General features: G+C 40.2%; 1 protein-coding gene across 2 annotated transcripts in view; it reads right to left on the reverse strand.

Annotated features, from left to right (window-relative positions):
- RELN (reelin) overlaps window positions 1-24,860 on the reverse strand; it is a 284,897-nt gene that overhangs the window by 227,263 nt on the left and 32,774 nt on the right. For both annotated transcript variants that reach the window (XM_059471986.1, XM_059471987.1), the window contains exon 2: window positions 11,493-11,603. In XM_059471986.1, coding sequence (XP_059327969.1) covers window positions 11,493-11,603 — 111 coding nt within the window. The remainder of the gene's footprint in view (window positions 1-11,492; window positions 11,604-24,860) is intronic.

Below are 24,860 nucleotides of genomic sequence, written 5' to 3' on the forward strand. Positions count from 1 at the left end.
TATTTAATTTGATGCTAATTGGAAAAAAAAATCCAACCTTCTCATACACCTGCAAAGTATCTTTACTTTCCTACACTGACTACTTGTGTACTGACTGGATTTCTTCTAAAAGCTGTTTTCCTTCAAGCACTCAAACAGCTTAAGCTAAGCCTTATGAAGATGCAACTGCTGTGGTTCCAAACTGCACCTATTTTAATAATTGCATTATTTTTCTTAAAGGTTGAAATAAGGCAAGAACTACAGTAGGTTGACTCATTTAATAAATTTAAATAAATCCTTGCTTAAGGCTTTCAATATCCTGAAGTTATCATTTTGACCTAAAAGACACATTTTCTTTCTTTTCAGGAGCAAAAGTCACTGTTCAAATGACACTATGTCTAATATGTCACCAAAAATAATGAAACTCAAGCAGCAGATGAACTATTAAAGTATTATACACATATTTTGTTAAAGAAATTTAAAATAATCTTTTTTTCTCCCTCTCTTTCAAAAACTTTAAACATGACCACCCTGGAATTACAGACTTCATTCAGTGATAAAATCCAGCAGAGCAGAATGGCAGAACAACCCTACTGCAAAGAGTAAGGACTTCATGTGAAGATCTGCACTTTTTCTTCCTGTGGATTTTATAGCAAGAATGGCTGGACTGACAGGTTCCTGTGAGGTGATGCTCACTTACAAGCAAGTGCCTTTTGGATACTTCACAAATTTCGCATCAAAACAACCCCGAATTTTCTAAGCTCGGTAGTCAGCAAATACCCCTTTTAGCTGTGGCACCAGCTGTGAGAATGACCTTGCCCATGCAAAGGCAGAGTCCCTCCTCTCCAGCTGCCAGCAGAGCTGGTGATGGCTGAGCAGGAGCAGCACGGGGGATTCAGCCCTTCCCTCCTGTGCCCCAACAGGAGCTGGCCCTGCTCCCATTGCCAGCAGGAACATGGGAACCTGCTCCTCTAGTTCAGCCTTTTAGCACCCAATAAATGCAACCCTACCATTCACTCCCTACATACAGCAATCACCTTTCACTGGCATAGTCTTGAAAATTGGGATATTCCTTTTAGCAGATTTGGAGCAGATTTTTCTTGTGAACCATCTCTGAAAACACACAAATGATTATCAGTCACAACATTGACAAGAGACAAGCAAACAGTGAATTCAGCTGGTAGGACAGGTGATGATCAGGATTTAACAGAGGGCTCCATTTTCCTCTAAGCCTGATTTTTCACCACATATAATCAACTCTACTTCAAAATGTGGCAAATTGGCAGATAAGGGGGAAGCAGTCTGATGACATTTGTTTGTCATAATATGCCAGAAATTAGTTTACAAACTTGTCTTCAAAATTATGACAAAAACAATTTCCAATACCGTTTCACATTTGCAAGAGGCTTCAATGCTTCTTAATTGATGAAGTCCAAGAGCTCAGTAAGTTTTGCTTGAATATGCTATCAGATCCTTGCATTTTGTGACAAACACAAGATGCAAGGAAAATAATAGGCCTGGCACAGCCAGGAAGTCAGGAGAAGGGGCTCTGACTGTCACAGCACAACACACGACAATGAGGCACCACAGAACCAGGCTCTGGACAAGGACTGATGCAGGCAGGCACACTGGCACTGTGAAGTTCATGCAGCCATAGGAACAATTGCTTGATCTATTCTTGTGGCATACACACACAGAGAATGCAATTTTAAGATGGCCCTAAATTTCTAGATGATGGTCTTTTACCCCTACTTTATTAAAGATATCCCTCTGTTACTACAAGTTACCATGCAACTCCAGCCCGTCAATCCTGCTGAATGTAGCTCTCAAAGCACAATGACAACATCTTTTGGAGAAGAAAGTACTTTTTTACTGTTATTGCAGTCAATGAAGGCTTAATTCATTTCTCCTTGACTTTTCTGCACTATTATCTGTATTATAATAACAGTCATGAGCAGTAAAGATTGGGCTGTATTGCGCCAGCATGTCTGTACAGAAAAATAAAGAAGAAAGTCCTTGCTTTTGAGAACACAGTCTAGCTGGTGAACAATAGGCCAAATGTTATTGCTAAGAAAATAAAACAGTAACAAAAGAGAATTTATGTCATACATTGACATTTCTCTAATCAATAGCAAACAAGAGTGATTTACTCATTAAAAAGCAGAGAAGATGGATTTTAAGGCAAGATTTAGAATCATAAAATCATTAAGGTTAGAAAACACCTCTAAAATCAAGTCCAACTTTTAACCAAATACTAACATGCCCACTAAACAAACATGCCCACAAAGTGACACATCTAATAATTCTTAAACACTTCCAGGAACAGTAACTCCATCACTTCCTTGGGGAGACTTTTTCAATGCTTAACCACCTATTAGGTGAAAAAATTTTTCCTAATACCCAGTCTAAACATCCCCTGGTGCAACCTGAAGACATTTCTGCTTTTCCTAGTTGTTGCCTGGGAGAAGAGACTGACTCTGACCTGACCACAGCCTCCTGTCATGCAGCTGTAGGGAGTGATAAGGTCACAGCCCTGAGCCCCCTTTTCTCCAGGCTGAACACCCTCAGCTGCTCCTCATCAGACTTGTGCTCAGACCCTTCCCCAGCTCTGTTCCCTTCTCTGGACTCTCTCCAGCCCCTCAATGTCCTTCTTGTACAGAGGGGCCCAAACCGAGCACAGGATTGAGCTGTGGCCTCACCAGTGCCGAGCACAGGGGGACAATCCCTGCCCTGGTGCTGTGGCCACGCTGCTGTTTGTAAAACCCAGGGTGCCTTTGGCCTTCTTGGGCACACGCTGATCATGGTCAGCTGATTGTGGACCAGCACTCCCAGATCCTTTTCCAATGGGCATCAGCTTCTTTACAAAAAAATGAAAATTTGCAATATGTTTGTTAACAGCACTGTTACAAAGAGTTACTGTTTGTGACAGTAAAGAGCACTGGTTGAACACAATACTTGAAATTAGGCTGAAAAAAAGGAGACTGAGGAATAAATGCATATGTCCACATAGATGGGGGGTGTGTACCTATTTATATATTATTTTCCGTTATTAAAAGAACCTACATTTTGCACAGTTCAAAAAGCGTTTCAAATTACTTTCAATAAATATTAGTATAAATAAAAATCACCAACCTGTCACAATAAATATTTAATGTCTTAATATATTTTGAATTAAATCTTTACCTTATTGGAATCAGGAATATTCTCAGAAGTATGAGGTATAGCAAAATCACTGATCAGATCAAAAACTTTTACAGCAGTTTTTTTACTACATGCATTTTATAAAAAATTAAGATGCAACTGAAATATTCACATTAAAATTCAATTATTCTCTAGCTTTTCCCCATACCATTTTTTGGTCACTCAGGGAAAAAAAAAAAGGGTTTATATAAGACTTGAAAAAAAAATCACTACTGAATAAATGTACTTGCTAAATTGGACCAAAATTGGCCCCAACACTTCAATTAGCATTCTGGTTTTGGCTGTGTAAAAGTATTTCTAAAGGCATTTCTAGTTTAAAAACTCCAGGGGTCCCTTTGTAAGCACTGGCACATGGAAAATGCTCCTCAGTGTCTCCAGTGCAGTCATCACCCCAATCTCATCTGCAAAGCCTTAAGTGTTGCCTGTAGAATCAAACACTAACCTGCACCACCATTCAGAGCTCACAAATACAAGCAATGTTACATGTGCCAACCTCTAGGGAGGTTCATTCTCCTTTTCAGCCTTCACCACAGAAATGCTAGTAGGAGCTGCAGGTATATTTAAAAGGTTAAAAGCTTGAAGTATTTTAATGTCATTTTCACAATGCTACAAAGATATTTGAAATAAATTGTGGACTAACTCAGAACTTCTCAACAGATTAGGCAAAATTGGATTTTGATGTCCAAGAGCTGCTGCTGCTAACATGGCTGGAGTTAGACAAACATGACAAGTCCAAGAGTAGCTGCAGAAAAGAATTAAGGTGTTCAGGTGACTGGATTGGGTGAAACTAGACTAAAACAAGGCCAACTTAAGTATTTTCTGTGTAGGCTCCCTCTCCAGTTAGCTTTTTCCGCCAACCTTTGGGGCATTGCTGTCTGCCTTATACAACTATGTGTGGGGAATTTTCTTCCTCAGCAGTTCCTTGCCAGGAAAGCATGGGTAATTACTGCCTATGCCATGATAATGAATATATGTTGTATTAATAAAGCTAAAACCCTGTCCACAAGGCACATATGACAGTCAATCACTTGCAGAAATGGTCAACTTTTGGCCATGAAGACAATTAAGTAGTAATTAAACATCATGACACAGAGACTTTCAAAATTTTATCATCATTATAGTTTTCTTACATACCATTTGTAGGCGGAAGTATTTTAAAACTCAAATGTAAACTTTCTTGACCAATGTCAGTTTGGCATCAATTGACTGTTAACAAATTCCTCAAGATATGACTGCTATACAGATACTTTATCTTCCTGTTAATTGGTAATTATACATTGGCAGAAAAATCACTGTTTCTTTCCAATTATCCCAGAACTCAGTGACTATTTAAACTTTGCTAATTAGCAGCGGAGGGCTGTTACATCTTCTGGGTAAATTGTATTTGATAATCCCTATTAAAATATACATGGCAGTAGTTGACTTGTAACAAAGAAAAAAAAAGGAAAAAAAAGTGGCAGTTCAAAGGGTATTAGACACAGCACAAGGCAAATGGAAGCCTATTAAAATTTCCCCAACTGTTCTAATGAGAATGCCGAGGGTCATTTCTTCCTAGTTTACCATCTGTTTGGTTTCTGGCAAATATCTCTGGTGTGAAGGGAGGGTCCTGGAGCCCATTTGGCTTGTCACAAAATAAACCAGGGATCTGCAGCAATTTCAGTAAAAAACTGCACTTCAAGATCAGTAGCATGTACATAGCTGAAAACTTTTTTTAAGAGCTGTCATTTATCAACTATTCCTTACTTTTTAGAGTGGTGAGCAAGCACAGAGAGACAGACTGAGCAGAGGGGATTGATTTTATAGGCTCACTTAACAAGAAAATGCAACAGTTGGCCTTTTTCCATCTCACAATGTTAGTGGGGGATATTTTCCTTTCCTTCCCTTTCCTTCCTATATGACAAAAACATTGTCCCAGAAGCATCAGTGTTTAAACTGATGCCAAAACCAAGCCTCTGACAGCTCAAAACCACAAATCCCATCCAGGATCAGGAGGAGCCTCGGATGCCTCCAGTGCATGGTCCAGACCCATGTGCTGACAGAGCTGGGTGCACTGTCTGTGGTACCTCCTTGGAGATGACACTGGGGATGTCCCTCAGCCACCCAGGCTCCCTCTTTGCTTCTTCCTCTGGAGGTGAAACCAGCACCAGGCAGCATCACCCACAGCAGCTCTGCTCTAAGGCTGCTAGAGCCAAAAGGGATACGGTGTCACCGTCATATTTCCCGAAAAATCTCTTTGCCCAGGATTTTTCCCCTGGGAAGCTGAGAAGCCTCAGAGAAAAATGAAAACAATAATTATCTGATTTGCTTCTCCTGTGTTTTGCTGCTTTGGAATGTGGTTGGAGATTGTTTACTAACATGTGATTGTTTGATTGGTTTCTGCTGTGAATTGTTTTGAGTTAATGGTCAGTCATGGCCAAGCTGTGTGGGACTCTGAAGAGGGAGTCACGAGTTCATTAGTATCTTTCTAGCCTTGTGTCTGTATCTTTTCTCTATTCTTTAATATAGCTTAGTATACCATTCTTTAATATAATATAGATCATAAAATAATAAATTGGCCTTCTAAGAACATGGAGTCAGATTCATCATTTCCTCCCTTCATAGGGGGTCCCAGAAAATACAACAATACAGGACCTGGAAATCACTCTTTTCATTTTCCCCAGTTCCCAACCCATACAGAACCAGATCAAAATGACCCTTCCTCTATAAACTGAGAGGGGGTTTTGGTTTGCAGTCACATATGTAAACAAAATACTCAGTGAAGGATTATGTGGGGGCTGCTTTAATCCTGTCGAAAGGCAATAGAATAGTAAAAGCAAAGAGTATAAGATAATTTAAGTGTCATTATTACATTATATCTGGCGATTGGTCTTTCCAGGATTTCCTCTAGGAAATGTATTATTCACCATATTTCAAAGATTATTTGTAACTATTCATTCTTTTAAATCCCAGAGAGTCAATATATTACTTAAAATATGTATGATCACCTTCATGGTATAGGAACAAAGAATTGGAAAAGAGAAAAGACTGCAACATCATCTTTCATCTTCTGTTTTTTGCTTTCTAGAAGATGCAATTTCAGGCATAAAAAGGTTTCCAGGTAAAAGCACCCTCCCAGTTTCTTATAAAGTAGCCCACACAGTTAAACAAAACCAAAATTTAATTAGGAGTTTAATTAAACTCACAGTAGGAGGAGTTATCTGTTTTAAAAGATTGCAAATTACAAGTTGTTTAAACCTACACAGAATATAAACAAAAATATTCTGTTATCCAATTAGGCCTATGGCAACACTTTCCAGTGTAATCAGAGCTTGGAGTCCACTATCTCTGCCACAATAGAGCCTACAGACTTCCAAGAGTACCTTTGCAATTTAGATTGGAAGGTTAATGCATTCATAAATGTTATCAGGAAATTACTTGTTAATTCCACATTTACTAAAAGGTAAACATCAGTGTAGTCATTATGATTTTGCATAAAATCAAGGGTTTGGGTGGCTTAACTAGGAAGGCTCATGTTTCCCACTGCAGTTTGTAAGAAACTAATTACACCAAACTTAAATATAATTTGTCATGTATTCATCAAGTGAAAAGCTACCAGGGAGCCAGAAAGCCTTGGGAAGAGCAGGAATGGATGAAGATGCAGTGTGAGTGGCAGGTCAAAGGCACGCTTTGATGTGCACAGCCCAGCACATCTGGCTGCTCAGCCAGGCTGTCACCAGGATCATCCTGTGTAATGAGACAGATTCGGGTCCTCAGCTCCCGGCGCTCCTTATCTCTGCCGAGGGATTAGGCTGTAATCTGCTCCTGTAATTGTAGCAGTGATACCCTGCTCCCTGCTCCTGCTTTCCAGAGCACACAGCTTTGCAGGAGCCACGGGGCGTTTTGGTGCTTCTGCCAAGCCGCAGAGGGGTTCCCCTATCACCCCCTGTCATGGTTTGACACTGGTGCAATGCCAGTGCCCCCATGAAAATATATTCTCCTTAGTGCCTGCTGTGAGATGTGACCAAGAATAGAGCAAAGCAGGCTCCAATTTAGGAATAAAGGAAAAAAACTTGATTAACTGTCAATATGTAAAAGAAAAAGAAACACACAGAATGAAAATCTTCCAAAAACATTCCCCTCACCAAATTTCCAATACACCACAGTGAGACAAAACCTTGCATTCTCAATTCAGTTACCACCCCTCAGATCACCAACTCTCAGTCCATCACCACCCTTTAGATAATCAATTCCCAGTTCATCAAGAAGAGAGGAGTCCCTCTTGTGCCATAGGCTTCTCCAGGAAACACCGTTGAGACCTCTTGTGTTTCCATATCACACGTGGCACAGCCCAGAGAACATTTTGCCATTGTGACATCTTCCTTCCATGCCCAGTGCTCTCACCACTGCACAAGGACCAGGGCTGCTTCTGGGGTTCTCCTTTTAAGGATGCTTTGCCCAGTTCCAAAGCATTTATCCTCACTCTCATTTGAAAGCAATCATTCCCATCAGACCTACCACCACATTTGTAGCTTTCTAATTTTTTTAGTACTTCTGTCTCTCACTTTCCTCTTTTATATTTGGATGAATCCAAGCAGTAAGAGCCCTAAATGATGGCATGGGAGATTAGTCTTGGTGGGCTCATAAACCCCAGAGCACAGCCAGATGACCCAAGCAGTCAAGAAACAGCCAAACACCAACAAGAATCCTCAGGGACAAAAGCAGAAGAAACAAAAAGCACTGATGGATAAAGAGATCCCACAGAAGTCCAAAATGTGTCTCCAGAGACAGACAGGTGTGAACAAACTGAGGGCTACCAGTGTGGCACGTGAAAAGAGGAGACAAAGAGTGGGATTGCCCATCAGCCATCAACGCTGAAAGATGTGGGAACATTTCCATGTGCACACCACACTGATCAGGAAGGGAGAGTGGAAATGACACTGAAGAGATGTAGCTGAGAGTATCTGCTGTATCAGAGGGTCTATTGAAAAAAGAAACCCTCTTCTTCAAAGCTGCTTTTAAAGATAATTTCTCTGCTAAAGGATCTCTCCAGCCTGGTTTAGGGAAGTTTCAACACATTTATATTTGGTCCCAGTTCTAATTCTAGCTTTACAATTTTAGTTTTACCTTAATCTGAACGCAGAAAATGGTTCACCTGGGAGAAAACTACTAATAATTTTTATACCCAAAAACTCACACATTTCTCCCCAAGAAATCTTTAGAAGGTTTTCCAAATAAAACTTTCAAAAACCTTCATGTCAGTGGAAATCAGGAACTACATATTTTCTTATACAATATGTACTGAAGAAGGAAAAAACAATAACCTTAAGAATTAAAATATTTTATTTTTTTTTTCAAAGCTTCTTGACATGGTTAACTGTTATAACTGACATATAGCAATCACCAGATATAATGTAATGACACTTGAATTATCTTAATGATTGTGTTTCCATCAAGTAACTTCCTAAACTGGTAAAAGATAATTGTAGTCACAACACAGTGGCTCATAGCACTGAAGAGACAATATATGGGTGTTAAGGAGACTTCCAGTTGTTGGGCAGGCTGGAAGATTATGATAATCCAGTGTGACCTCCTGTGTGAGACAGACAAGACCATTTCAATGGTAATATTGCGAAGAAGAAAAAATATTCGTCCCTGTACCATAAGCAATCACTATCAACCCAATTTCAGAATATTACTATCTTCAGGTTTTAAAGGCCCAGCTTTGCCTCTCCTCCCCCATCTAATCTGTGATAAACCACATGAATCTTTGAACTGAGGTCTCTGAACCTGACTAGTCCTCAACATTAAAAAAAATAATAATTTCCAGCAAGCTAAACCTGAATATCACAATCACTTGCCTCACAGGAGAAACTGCTCCTTGCTGATTGAAAATGATGGCACAACAGATGGATCTGGGGTTTCTAGAGAAACTGCTTTGTGTTTTCTTCAGAAAGCCAAACATTGTCACTCCCACCTACTATTTTACTAAAATACTAAATACTGTGGAGACTGCTCTATTTTTCTACTGAAAATGGTAGATTTTAAAATATTGTTACTTTTTAAAACTACCAAATAATTTTTAAAAGCATATCATTTACATGCCAAACACTTTTTGGAAGAGTCCAGCTTTCTCATCTCTCACTGCAAAGTGGAGATAGGAAAAGTTGATGCAGCTCTTAGTCCTGGGAGCCATCAGTACATCATAGATTAAGGATTCATATAAAATTGCATTTGAAAGCCATTGCCATTTTCCTTCACTGTTGATTTTTACTGTGTCTTCAAAGACGCTGCACAAGAGTATCGTCTGCTATGAAACATTCAGATTGGGTTTTTTTTTCTTTTTCCAATATACATACAAGCTTAGGAAACAGCAAATAAAAATAGAAAATTAAGGCTTTTATTTAAAATATTTTTAACTAACACTGTAACACAACTGACCCTGAAGTTTACCCACAGAAAACTAAATTTAAAAAATGAAATTCAGAGACGGCAGCAATTTTTCTCTAACATAGATGGAGGCGTGCTCAAGACAGAGCATCAGATCTCCCCAGGCATGATATTTAAAAATTTGTTTTGATGAGCAAAATGAAGTAGCTCCAACTCTGCATGACTGTTTTTGCATCACTTTGGCTTTTGCATTTTTCCAGCTTCTAGGCTTGGAGCTTCTTTTGCATACAGAGCACACATGACACCAGTTTAATTGTTGGTTATCTTACAGTGACAGAATGGTTAAAGTAACACATCAAGAGCTAGAGAATGACCTTTGGCAAGTTAAAGAAGGCCACGTTGTTTTTTCTGTCAATACATCACATGTTACTTTAACATCTGTCTCAATGAAACATCAACTGCAATAGACTTATGCTACAAATGAAGATACACATTTAGGGAAGAATACAGAGATTCTTAGAAAATGCACAGAGGTATTTAGATTCTTAAAATTTTGCTTAATTGTTATTCTTAAATACTTAGTTGTAATTAAACATGACCTGTATACTTTGCCCAGTGAGTTTGCAATGATCTCCCAATGGCATAAACACTTAATTCACAGCAAGGTAACATCTTGCCAGTGACTTGACCATCCAAGAAATTTCACATTGGTAAGTTCTTTCTGTCTTGCTTACTCCATCAGATTCTATTCATTCTGTAAACAGTACAGGGGGGAAGGAGAAAGAGCAGTACAAATTCTTCCAGAAAAGAGAATCTTTCAGTGCCTTTTGAAGAAGGCATGAAACACTTGTGCCAGCCATGCTCTTCCCTTTGAAAGGCTGAGCAGAATGTCTGAGGTTGAACTCTGGTGTTATCCACAGAACAAAGCCCTTCTCAAATTATCCCTCAGTGCAGTTTTAATGTGCTATTTACATTGCATTCTTTAATTCACAAGAAAATGTATGCCTGCTGGATGACACTCAAATGCCCAGACCACTCATGCTCTACACACTTTATAACAAAAGTAAGTGCCATGAGCGGTTATTATGAACCAAGTACTGAATTCTGGCCCAAGCAGACAAATTAACATTAAAATTAAAACATTTAAACATGCTACTGCAGGTGAAGTTGTGTCCCATATGACTGGTACCTTTTTTTGTACCTTCACCACAGAGTGCTTAGAGTCACTGAGTTCCTCCAATTCGAGGAATGCAATTCTTACTATTATTTGTAAGGATATAAAAAATGCTACCAAATAACAAACTGCAGAAAGTATAGCTGTCAATTACTTGCACAAATTTAGAAAGGATTATTTAAAAAAATATTAGTCCTTGGCAAAGCTGAGGGCTATAGCAGAACCTGAAATACATGATAATTTTGCAAAGCCTATCATATCCCTTTTACAACAATTCTGCTTTTTGGACATGGTAAATAATTGGTTGTATGAAATATCTTGACCAGCATTCTGGTTTTAAGGAAGATGCTATTAACCGAATGGAAAAGTAGGTTGACATAAGCTTAAAGGAAAAGGTTTTCAGGCCAAGAAATACTTAGGGGCTTTGGGCTAAATCCTTTAGTTTATACAAAATGTCACACAATTTAGAAATGGCTACTTAAAACAATTTATCTGCTGAGGCTTTTCTGTCTTAAAATTTATATTATTCAGCATACTAATACCAGGGCTGAGCAAAGGTGAAGATGGTACAAGAAGCAATAAAAGCTGCCTAAAAGCTGCCACTGTTTTATCTTGTTCACTCCCATGAGTGAATAAGATAAAATACTTCCATGTATTATTGATTACTCAGTCTAAATTAACCTGTTCCAGGAATTGTCTTGCTACTGATGTCCTCTGTACAAGCAAGTGCCCATTACCCTGGGTTGCAGAAGGTAAATTGCACTGGACTTACCAAATCCAAAAGCACTGGAACCACCAACACTCTGGGAAGCCTGAACACTGGTGGATGTGTAGAGCCCAGTTACCAGTAAGCCATCAAAGAAGGTACTTGTCGAAATAGTCACTGAAATGAGAGAAATAAAATACGTGTAAATATTCTGGTTAAGTTCCTATACACTTTCTGTGAGCAGGCTCTTGCTCTTGAATGAGATCCCACCATGCAGTCCAGTGAATCCATCTGAATTTCCCCAATATTTATGCTACTTTTACTTTCAGTTGGTGCTTGGGAAGTTGCCTTTGCCAGGAGGATGAACCATATTCATGAAATGTACAATGAGTTAGAAAATAACACACTGGAATATATGGCTTGTAAGCAATTGTCCAGACATTAAACTGTAGTAAACACATTGAAATAACCAGGATTATGGTACTGTTCTTTCTGAATCTAAATAGAGTGCCAAGTTATAGTTATCACGCTTATTATAGTATTATACATTTAAGTTATATGGGCATCTGAAACATTACAGATTGTGTGTATTTAAATAGCTCAGGAAGGCATTTTTAAGAGATTCTTAAGTAATAGCAGAAAACATCCAAATGGAAAATACAAATAACATTGGAATCTATAAATTCTTTATTAAAATTGACCATTATTGCAATATTTATTCAATTCTTGTACACACTAATTTTCATATTTTTACTTTGGTGTGTTTGACAAGGTAAGCACACAAGGGAAGCCAGTTGATGTATCCTTTTTGGATTTCAGCAAAGCTTTTGACACTGTCTCTCACAGGATCCTTCTGCACAGAACATCCAGCACACCACTGTATAAACACATCATTGGCTCACAGGTTGGGCACAAAGTGTTACAGTGAATGGGTGACATCAGACTGGGGACCTATCACTGGTGGGGTTCCACAGGGTTCCATCCTGTGCTCTCCAGGCCCTGTGCCCTTCCACATCTTCATAAATGATTTGGGCACAGGACTGAAGGGATACTGAGAGAGTGCAGAGACAATACAAAACCAGGAAGAGCTGTTGACTCCTTCAAATGCAGAGAGGCCCTGCTGAGAAACCCCTAAAAATCAGAGGGCTGGGCAGTCACCAACCATATGAAGATCAAGATAAAACAACAAAAAAGCTCTCTCTGCTGAAGAAGAGTCTTATGACTTGTAGCCTCTTACACTGAAGATGCTTCCAGACCTCGGTTACCACACTCATTCTGCTTCATACCTCAATCCTTTTTATTCCCTTAACTTGGAGAGATCAGTGCTTGTCAGGAACTGCTGATCAACTGTGATCACTCCTAAATCACATTCTACTTCCCTGTATTTCCCTCTTTTGCTGGGGACAAACTCTGATCACTCCTAAATCACATTCTACCTCCCTGTATTTCCCTCTTTTGCTGGGGACAAACTCTGATCACTCCTAAATCACATTCTACCTCCCTGTATTTCCTTTTTTGTCTGGGGACATCACGAGCCAGTGACTGGCCAGGAAACTGAAGCAAGGTACTCCAAGGTGACTGCTAGGACAGTCATTGGTGATACAGATTCAACAGAGAAACTGATGGGTTCCTTAAGTCCTAAAAGTCAGTTTTTCCTCTGTGGTACACATTTGGCTTAAAATTACTGTCTAATTTACAGTAGCTAAATTTACTTTGAGCAGAGGAGCAGTATTTACCATGTTTAATTTATTCTTCAACTCTTTGTATTTATCTTCTTTTCTTTGATTATTCAATACTACACTGAATAAACCCTGAATCCAACTTTTCTGCTCCCATGACTCCAAATTTCAGTGTTTTGCTATAGACACTTTCCTGAATTCAGATGCAGGTTCAGAGCCATATGTTCATTTTTAAAGAACAGACAACTTCTGATACACGTTAAAAGAACAGCAAAAGACTCTAGATTTTTTTTTTTAAATAAAAGATGTATTAGGGAGAGTAAAAGAAAATCAAACAAGCAAACAATGATTTTTTTCCTGCATTTGATGATGAAATGGTGAATAAATACATGACCTTTTCTTCCCTTTTTGCCTTTAAACCTACAGAGAGGCAAAACATATGTTGAAAAGTATGCCTATGTGTTATTTTTGAAGACTTGGCAAAAGAGTCAGTGAAAAGCACTGATAGAAGGGCACTGGGCCAGTACTTTGCTGCCATTTTGTTTCCCTGTAGGGAAGCATCTTATTCTTTACTGGATAGGATATAATGCAAAAGCCTACTGTGAACAGGTGACCAGTTTCTCTGTGGGAAATAAGTGATATTTCACAATGCCTGTATTTGACTTTGGACATATTTGTGTGATTGTCAACCCTCATTTTACATAAGCATGTAATAGGTCAATTTTTATTGTTGAAAAATTTCCAACACAGTATGGCTCCCTCATTAAGCCTCTGGGAAACTGCACAAGGCCTCTAGCACATTTTTTAAAAACAGAGCACTAGGCTGTTATTACACACGTGTCATACATTTCAGAATAATTCCATAGTTCTTCAAGAGAAAAAAAATTAATCACGACATTCTGTGATGATTTTTTTTCCTACCCACTGTTGAAACACATCAAATTCCCCTAAAATAAAAGAAAACACACAGTATGCCAAGTGATAATGACCAAGAACAGGAAAGCTGTGCTAATGCACAGCCCAGCAATGGGACTGTGATTTTATATAGGGGCTAGGGCTTGTTACTGTGGGGTCCTAAATTCCTCTTCCAAAAGAACAAGGAGTTTCCCTTCACCAGGCTTTGTTTGTGCCTGTACACTGGCTCATGCCATATGCACTTGATGTCAAATATCTGGCACTAGAGAAGCAAGGACCAATGCCATGACCCACTGGGACTTTGGGAAACATCTGGAAGGACACAGAGCAGGCAGGGCTGGGCAGGGCAGGCCAGGGGGGCTCTGGCACTGCCCCAGTGCTGCCCCGTGGCACCCAAGGAACAGCACAGCAGCAGGTGCCATCTACGAGCCCAAGCAGGCACTGCTCCATCCCCCACATGACCCTTCTTTGGGAGCAGAATTTGGAGGGTGAGCAGCAAGGAGGGATGGGTGGGTGGCTGGGCAGGGGTGTGCTGGACCCTGCACCCCTCAGAGAGAAGGCAGGAAGCCTCAACTGCTTTGAAATGGTCCAGCAGGAGGGACTGAGAACATCTTCCCAAAAATGCATTTTGGAACGACCTACTGATCAGACAATATCGCACTGCAAATTTTAGAGGCAAAGGTGCTAACTACTAGAAGAGTTGCTCAACACTTCCTTCTATTTTCAGTTCCTGAGATATTTGCCAGTATTTACCCCCTTGGGCTACTTGAATTTCAGTCAAAATATTTCATTTCTGAGGCGAGGTTAGAGGAGAATATGTTGTCATGGATGAAAAATTCCACTGTCCTTTGCTTTCATCAACTCTTCTGCTCTCAAGTATGACAGTGTTTCTCCAAGTTTGGACAAATTATAGTTCACATATGCTCAACAGAGACATTTTCATTTTTAGTATCTAAATATTTCTTCAAACTCTGTCCTCACTTAGTACTCTTAGAGCACTCTCTGACTAATAAAAGCTCGCTGAAAAAAGTCCCATGAAAAATATTTCAGTCCAGCTATACTGCTTTGTTGGAGCAGAAGTGCTTTGTGAAGATATCATTTTTGATGATGTTTTGATGTGGAAAGTTTCTCACTCAGTGTTTTAAAGTAGGCAGTCATATCTGCTGGCTAGAGAGAAAGGAGAAAGAGAGTGATCTTTATCAAAAGTCTAAGCCTTCTGTGAGAAAACTCAATTCATCAAAATCCCACTTCTCAAAATGTTGAGAAATGTGCAAAATGTCACAAAGTTGTTCCAAAAGTTTGACCAATACCATCATCAATATCTTAAACTTAGGAGACAGAAAAGTAGACCTGAGGGCAAAAGTGAACTAGGATGGAAGAGGTGGTGACTGGAACCAGAACAGGGAATAGGGACATTTTTGAAGAGAAAATGGGGAGTGATGGGGGTGAGGGGACCACAGCTGGTGAAAGTAGCCAAGAGAAGGTGATGAAAAGCAGATGGGATCTGTACCTGTAGCCTGGAAATCCTAGAAAGGTTCAGTGTGAGGGACTCACACAGTAACAGGGAAGAGAGACCAGGTGTAAAACCCAGCAGCAAAGTGTGGGTCAGCCTCATGTGCTGGTCAGCTGCCAGGAAAGATGTCCACTGTCTACTCTTAGTCACCTCTTAAATCAAGTGAACAGTGTTTGCATGATGGATATGAAACATTCATATCCACAAAACACATGGATAGGAATGCATGGATTAGTGAATAACTCCAGTTTATTTTGTAAAAGCCTAGGAAATGGCTCCATGAAAAAGAAATCATACTGGGGCTGGGAAACACCATAGAAGAATCCTCTGGTGCTGTTTTGCCCTACCCTTCTCTCTGTACAAGGACTGCAGTCACAAAATATGTTTCTGAGAATCATGAGGCCCTCAGCTCAGTTTTCCACCAAAAATAACGGGAGTTGCCGCCTGCAGCTCCTGCACACCCAGCCCATCCCTGCTGCTGTGTTTGGTGCTAGCAAGGCTGGCTGGGCAGGCACCCAGGCTGGCCAGGTCTCCATCCCTGGGAAGCTTTGGTGCTGTTTCCTTGGGAAGGGAGGGGATGCAGTAGCCTTTGCTGGAGCAGCCTTTCATTTTGCATGACAAGATTCTGTGAGAGCCCTGGTGCTTCCCGTGGGACAAGGGACAGCAGAGCCTCTGGCAGTGCCAGGAGCTGACATGTCTCGAGGAGGAAGCGGGTCAGGAAGGAGGAGGCTGGCAAAGATGCTGCTGAAATTACACCACAAGTGGAGGTAGCAGCATAACAGGAAAGAACAAGTGGAGTTTAAACTGTAGTTATAGTCAAATAATTTTAAGAAATTTATTCTGTTCTTATAAACATAATTTTCAGTTTTCTGGTGCTGTATGCCACACATACTGCATACGATTATAGAAATCTATTAATCCATGTAAATAATTGCATAAAATTTGTCTTAAATTCTCTCAAGGGACTGATCTACTCTCCAGAAAGGCTGTATTTTGACTGATATTCAAAAGACTCAAAATACAGCCAATGCATCTAAACTGTAAAAGTAGAAAAAGTGCCAGGTGGAGGAAGGGGATGATCTCGGGAGACAGCTGCCACTGACAGGTCTTACCTATTTTGGCTGCTCTTCAGCACCAGCTGAATGCCACTAACAGGGCTGAAAGGTACAGAAATTCCACAGAATTTGCAGCTGCTGTTGATGACAATCACAGAGTACAATAAGGAATTTATTAAGGCAAAGATCTTTGATGCCCACACACATCTTAAGTGAGTCAAGGCATAGCCACAGTGTAAAACTGCACCTCTGCATACCACAGACAAAACAGAAAATAATTCTGGTATGTGAAATGGAATCACCACAGACAGTGGACTTCCTGAAATGAAGCTTTCTTGCATCAAAGCAATGACAGACACTTTTTAAGGCTCTTCTCAGGGTCAAAGCCAGTTCCCTATAACATTGTAATATTGCATCATCACACACCTGAGTCATGGCTGCAAACCATCCTCTTAGGAAATAAATTATTTATACTAAAGTGAAGCTTTTGGGTTTTTTTTTTGCTTCACTCCTAAAAAAATCTACCAGTCAGGTGTGCAATGGCCCTGTTCAGAGAGGGCTCTGTCCCTTCACTGTGGTGCAGCATCCTGCAAAGGAATGGAGACCAACATCACTACAGCGAAGACTGAAAATGCCACACTACATTCACAGGGTATGCTGAATTGAAAGGGACCCATCAGGATCATCAAATTCCAGCTCCTGGCTCTGCACAGCACCATTCCAAGAGTCACACCACTCCCCAAGAGCATTGTCCAAGTGCTTCTTGAGCTCTGTCAGGCTGGTGCTGTGACCGCTGCCCTGGGGAGCCTGTTCAGAGCCCAGCCACCCTCTGGGGGAAGAATCTTTTCCTAATATTGAACATAAACCTCCCCAAACACAACTTCAGGCCATTCTCTCAGGTCCTGTCCCTGGTCACCACAGGGAAGAGATCAGGGTCTGTCCCTCTGTTGCCCCTCCTGAGGAAATTGTAGACTACTGTGTCTGCCCTCAGTCTCCTCCACACAGGGAAGATGTTCTTTGTCCTTTCCCAAGTTTGTTCTCTTTTTTAGGCAATGGAACCTTTCTGCCACCCTCATGCAATGCCAAACACAGGTGACCCATCCAGACACAGATAATACCAAGTCCAAATCCTTAAAATACCAGAGTGCTCCTGAAATGCCAACTACAGCTTAAATTGCTAGTAAGAGGAGAATAAACCCTGCTGCCTTATTTAAAGGCAACTGTTAAGACACCACAGTGATTATAAATCTATAAATACTCAGGTAGAGTTTTACAGGTATGCTTTCCAAAGCATGTGCTGACAAATATACTTGTAAGAGAACAGTGGAGAATATATCACTACAAGAATCCAGAAAGTGTATATACTGAATTGCACTCAGAACCTTATTACTGAAAAAGAAATTTTTAAAAGACTAGTGAATTGCATGTTGACATCAAACTAATTTTTATGGCTCGCAGACATACTTTGCTTTCAAAAGAAAACAAAATCGAGAAATTCATAATTATACAGCTATTTCAAATATGAGCACCAGACAGACATGCAAGAACAGTATGAATCACAGGTCTACACATCATTCAGAAACAAAAGCGGAAAGCCCACAGGATTCTTACTCATACTTGTTTTGATTTTCCCCAAGTAGGTGGAAGAAAGCAGAAAAAAGGCATTTCAGCATGGTTAAGTAAACAGACGTGCAGTCTTACAACTGCTAGCATTCTCACTTAGGTCTATTGTGGGTTTTCTGAAGCCCACAACCAAAGCACTTAATTCACAATAAAACATCGGTGAGCTTGAAGTTCTTGCACAGAGCAGCACCATCTCTAATCTGTGATGCCCTCACCAGTTATTCCAGTTAGCAAATACCCTCAGATGGAGGGGAGTACAATGCACAAGTTTTGAACTTTGTACTAGACTGTTTAAAAATCTGATTTGGCCTTACTTTGTGTTACAGTATAGTTTCAGTTCTTCTACCCCATGCTCCATCAAATCTCTGTGTCTTTATAGCTTTTCAAATCCTTTCCTAAATTGGTAATGAGCAACAGAGAACTGAAAATAGATTGCAGATGTGTGGCAAGATGTCTGTAACATGATATCCAGAGACATCATTTGTCATTGATGAAAAGAGTAGCCTATCAGCCTTGTGAAAGAACTATTTGCAAAGACATTACTTATATTTTTGAAAGTTCATAACAAGACAGCAACAATTACATCAGTAGCAACATAAAAAGTGTTTATTCTTCTATTCCTAAACTATAAAGAATTGGTCACGTTTGTTTACATGGTCCAAGATGCTTCAGAGCTGTCATCTCACTAAAAGTGAAGAGTTCCATGGTTAAACTCGTGAACAGATTTCCAATGTGAGACCCAAGAGTCTGACTTCCTATGTATCAAAATCCCAAACTTAAATACATTTCTGACCATATTCAAAGCCACCAGAAACTTGGCCACATTGAGCAGAGAGGTGCTTTATTCCAGCTGGCATCACCAAACGTGTTGGCACAGCCCAGAGACCTGACAGAGGAGAGGTAAGACTGGCTGCTGTCATAGCTGCCTGCTTATAACCAACAGATGGGCAATCAAGGCTCTCACCTGGGTAAGAGGATTCAAATCTGAATTTCCCAACAAAATATTGGTTTAAAATATTTTAAACTCCAGTGCCCAGCCACTGTCCCTTAGCTGCAGGCATTGCACTTTATGTGGGAAAAAGGGAGTATCAGCTGGCACAGGGAGAGGCACATCCTCTCTTTTTTTGGGGCAGCCTTCTTGGAAGGAGAGATGAAGGTTTCAGTCAGTGGCCCAGTGAATTTGTGCTACTGCTATATAAATCTCCAGAGAACATCACATCTATTTATGTCACCCCATTTAGGCTGTAAATCTCACCCTAATGTTGATGTTTAAAACAGACCAGATGAATCACACTCCAGAAATGTCTGATTCTCCTCACTGACTATAAAGGGAGCCCAGACTGTAAAGCTCAGCTGTAGATGTCAACACTGAAGATGGCTAAACTGAGATTATTCCCACCAAGAGCCATTCACACAGAGTAACTTAATTATCCAATTTCTAATAAAATGTACAACTATTGCCCACATCAGAGGAAACTGAGCAGGAATTAAGCATCCCAGAACCCAGAGCTCACCCAGGGACATCAGAGACAATGACTATCTTTATATTCTTTCTTGTGTTATGCCAAACATATCACTAGTGCTTAGCAACTTAGCAAGCCCTTGCAGTACCAAAACACTCCAAAGGGTATCAGAAATGCCTGTTATTCCATTGGACAATTCACAGAGGCCTTAATAGTATTAATGGAGTTTAAGCAGTAAACACAATAACCTGCATATCAAACAAAATGTGTTTCACTGAAATGTACCTCAGCTGTGTCTCTAAAAATTTAACCACTGAATTGTGTGCCATAGCCAAAGCAAGAATAATCATCAAAATACCATTTCCTGTAATGATTGCAGAGGACAATTATTTATAGTCTTAGCTTAAAAAACACAAACCAATCATATCATTTATTGAAATGCACCTCCAGGACAACAAATACTGTAAACATGAGAGTTACCTAACATGACATAAAAGTCAATAAAATGTGCTTTAACAGCATGCACATGATGGTTAGACTCAAATGATTGTGAAACCTTCTTTGTCAGTGGTAGTTATTAATTCTCTTATCCAAAGTCCCAGGAGAAGATGGAAGAGCTGATGATCATTCCCAGACCTCACCAGCTACATAGGGCATGAAACAAACCTGGTTACTGGTGTATGTTGGAACTGTTTTGTGTCTTTATTCAGAAATCACCATTCTCCTTTATTAGGTTTTGAAGCCAAATGCTGTCATGCTTCTATGAAAAGCATCAACATCAAATTTTTCTTAAAAACAGATTAAATGTTATTGTGATTACTTTTTTATCACTCTAAGCCTGAGAATATTGACCCCCCGTTTTGAAGCCTAACCTTATTTTTCATGCCTTTCAAGTTTTATGTGAGGTTGCCTGTTTGATACCCATACATGAAAATTTCATATTGTTGGCTCTGCTCTCAATAAATTATTTAGAAGGTTTGAATATTTCTGCACAGTGCAGATTTTCAGAAGAATTTGATAAATCCTTTTATTCTGCTGTCCTCAAAAGGCAAACAACCTCTCAATACACAATTAACAATAGCATTAAAGGAGAAAATGAAGGCTGGCTTGAAAAGAGAGTAAGTATAATTATCTACTAGGAATTTATTATAACTCAGTAATATCTAAATATTTGCAAGATCTTTTGTTTAACTCTAGCTAAGGAAGCACACCCTCTAAAACCAGATTCTTGAACGTGTTTACCTCAGGCTAAAGTAGCACAAATCCTCTTACAGACACATGAATTGTGATGAGCAAATATCATGAAATGCAGGAGTTCAAGAGATGCTGGAAGCATCTGGCTGCCCATGGCTTGGAAAGCTGCGCTGTGCACTGGGTGAAACACTGGATGGCTGAGCCCAAAGAGTGGTGGCCAGTGCAAGTGGTGCTCCCCTGGCCCAGCATTGGGACCACTCCTTTTTAATACCCTTATCAATGACCAGGGAAAGGGGATTGAATGATCCCACAGTCAGTTTATACTTTTACAGCTTCAGGTGACAAGGAGCTCTACAATTTATTTATATAATGCATGAAAATGCTTTTCCTTATTTTTAAGTTCTCTTTTCTCTGAATGATTGTATTTTCAGTGAAGCATTTGCTTTATCAACAGAATTCAACATTTATAGATAACTTTCACAACTCTCTCAACTATCCTTTTTCCAAAATTAAGGAAACTTACTTTAGCTTCCTATTACACAGGAAGATGTTCTATCATCATCAGCTAGTTTTAAAAAATATAGTTCTACTATATTTTTGGAAGCAGAGGCAACCAGATGCATCTATGACATAGAAATCTAGGTATGATGTTGTAATGCACACCCAGTGGTAAAAGTTGTTTCAGTCTTCACTCCTTCCCTCATAATTCCTAAGACTCAATGTGTTGATTTCTTTTCTTTACTCATGCTTAGCATCAAGATGATATGTTTTGAAATTCACTTCCAATTTCCTGTTCCAAAAGTTTGCCTTATTTTTGCCTCTGTTCCTGTCTACCACCTTTATTTTTCAGTAATCCAGCCTTAAATCTTGCTACTTTGAGTAGCATAATATATGATGCTGTTACCTTCCTAAAAAGTTCCCATTATGATGCTCACCACTTTTAAGTTCAGGCATCAAGACATGACAATGACACTTCCTTATCAGCCACAGTCCTCCCTCCTCAGAGTGGATTCCTTGTGTGATATAATTCAAATGAAAGCTGGCATTGTCTTATAGTTAACTCATGAGCAAGAGTGAGCTATAAAGTTTCTGACTCCATTTATCTTTAATATATTTGTGCTTGTCTTCATTAAACCAGAGTTTAACAAGACTGCTTAATGGACTGCAGAAATAAGAGACCTTAAATAACCTGGTGCTTTGCAGTCTAAATATGTTGGGCAACCAATATAGCAGATGTCCAAGGGACACACAGGTATTTTTTTAATACCAGACTTGGGATTCATCTGTCTGGGTGTGAGTGTGCAGAAAATCATCCTCCTCACCCAAACTGCTCATCTCAGAGTCCCTCCTGCACAACAGATGTGCCCAGCCCAGTCAGCAGTGAGTTGCAGCCTGTCCAGACCCAAAGATTTCACCAATTCAGGCTCTGGGAGGGTTGGCTGTAGACTCTGGGGAGCAAGGGGGTAAGAGTGCACAAATGTCCTGATTAGAAGAGAGAAAATAAAGAAAATCAGCATGGAAAAGTGAAGACTGAAATGCACTGAAAGTTGATGAGAACTATGAACAGAAGGAAGAGGCCTAAAATACATCATACTTATTATTATGGGAATTATTATGGGAACGGACACGAGCTCAAAAATGTGATTTAATTTTGTATGTATGATTCATGCAACAAAATAATTCTGCCTAAGTACAGTCCCTCATTTAGTTGGTGCAGAATGCTATTAAAAAAAGCTACAGAACCCCCATCTATAAACTGGAACAATAATACTAAATAGCCTAGAGATTGACATTTTAAGTTAAAGAATGGATCAAATGAGGATTTATATGGGAAAAATATTAAATTGGGTTAAATATATGGGTTCATATTAAATATAAAGTAGTATTTGCACTGGCAGCCCACAGCTTGGACAGGAGCACTCGTTGCTGCATTGAGAACTGGCTGGATGGCCAGCCCAGAGAGTGGTGGTGAATGGTGCTGCATCCAGCTGGGGGCCAGTCACCAGTGGTGTCCCTCAGGGCTCTGTGCTGGGACCAGCTCTGTTCAATATTTTTATTGATGGCATGGATGAGGGGATCGAGTCTTCCATTAGTAAATCTGCAGACACTAAACTGGGAGTGTGTGTTGATCTGTTGGAAAGTAGGTGGGCTCTGCAGAGAGACCTGGAATGGCTGGATGGATGGGCTGAGTCTAACAGGATGAAGTTCAATAAGTCCAAGTGCTGCATTTTGGCCACAATAACCCCCTGCAGCATTATAGGCTGGGGATGGTGTGGCTGGACAGTGCCCAGGCAGAAAGGGACCTGGGGGTGCTGGTGGCAGTTGGCTGGACGTGAGCCAGCAGTGGGCCCTGGTGGCCAAGAAGGCCAAGGGCATCCTGGCCTGTGTCAGGAATAGTGTGGCCAGCAGGAGCAGGGAGGTCACCCTTCCCTGTACTCAGCACTGGTGAGGCCACACCTCGAGTGCTGTGTCCAGCTCTGGGCCCTCAGTTTGGGAAGGATGTTGAGATGCTGGAGCACATGCAGAGGAGGAAACGAGGCTGGTGAGGGGCTGGGAACACAAACCCCGTGAGGAACCACTGAGGGAGCTGGGGGTGTTTAGCCTGGAGAAAAGGAGACTCAGAGGGGACTTTATCACTGTCTAAAACTTCCTGAAAGATGGTTGCAGTCAGGTGAGGTTGGTCTCTTTCTCCAGGCAGCACTGACAGACGACACAGTCTTAAGCTGCGCCAAGGGAAATATAGGCTGTATATTAGGCAAATGTTTTTTACAGAAAGAGGGATAAAGTTCTGGAATGGTCTACCCAGGGAGGTGGTGGAGTCACCATCCCTGGACGTCTTTAAAAAGAGACTGGATGTGACACTCCATGGCACACCATGGTTAAGTGTTTGGGCTGGGTTGGACTTTATGATTTTAAAGGTCTCTTCCAATCTAGTGATTCTGTGATACTGAATTCGGCATATGAATGGCAGGGCTGTAATAAATGCTAATGCAATCCTTTGACCATACATACTGCAAGTTCAAATCAATAAAAAATACTGGTTTCTAATGGTTCAAATCAGAGCAACATGGAAAAGAATCTGAAAAAATACAAAAAACATTCACTAGTCCTCTGACATACATTAACACCTAATGAAAATTGAGTCAAATGAAAATGACGTGCTTAAGAAATAAAATTCCTAAAGCAAGATCAATATTAAAACTCAGTGGCATCTGTTTGTTTCATCTTTATGGTTATGTGGCTAAATGGGTCAGAGACAGAGATGGGGACAGTCAGACAATACATATGCTTATTCTTTACATGTAATTCCTCACAGTGTGGTTTGTCAAGGCTGAGCATCCCAAGTGCCTGGCAGCTCCCTCAGGAAGGGAATGGCTCCTGGTACATCACTTTAGCAAGAGCTGTTGGCTGTTTGTGTTAGGTTTGTTAAAATGGTCAACTACTGAACAAGAAAGGAGAGGGCTGGAACACCAGCCCAGTGGCAGGTTGTGATTATGAAATATTTGACAGGACTCTGGGGGAAAATCCTCAAAGTGAATTTTTCTCTCTATTTTGCTTGGGCTAAGGGTTGGATCTGAAGATAAAAACAGGCTGCTTCCAGACTCCTGTTTCTGGACAGGTAACAGATACTTTGCCACCTCTAAATGTTCACAAGGAAGTCTGAGTCCAACATTCTGATTAGGCAACCAGCCAAACCATGCACACACACAAACATACAACTGCAGTACAGTGACTTGTGTTGAACTTGTCATTATTGGTTAGTTGCTTCCTAAATGCTTTATAAATGCAGCAAATTCTCAAGTGGTCACTTTCTGTTCTTAAAAAATAAATAAATAAAGAGGAAAAGCATGGTTCTTGTCCCTGGTGTGCCTAACTATCCCAGATAACACCAGTACAAATCCTCCAGCAAATAAGGCATTTTTAACAAATCACTTCATGTCCTCTTTCCATACTGCAATTCCTTCTGCTCTGCACATCCCAGTGAAAGCTAT

Source organism: Ammospiza nelsoni, chromosome 5 (genome assembly GCF_027579445.1).
Source record: "Ammospiza nelsoni isolate bAmmNel1 chromosome 5, bAmmNel1.pri, whole genome shotgun sequence".
NCBI lineage: Eukaryota > Metazoa > Chordata > Aves > Passeriformes > Passerellidae > Ammospiza > Ammospiza nelsoni.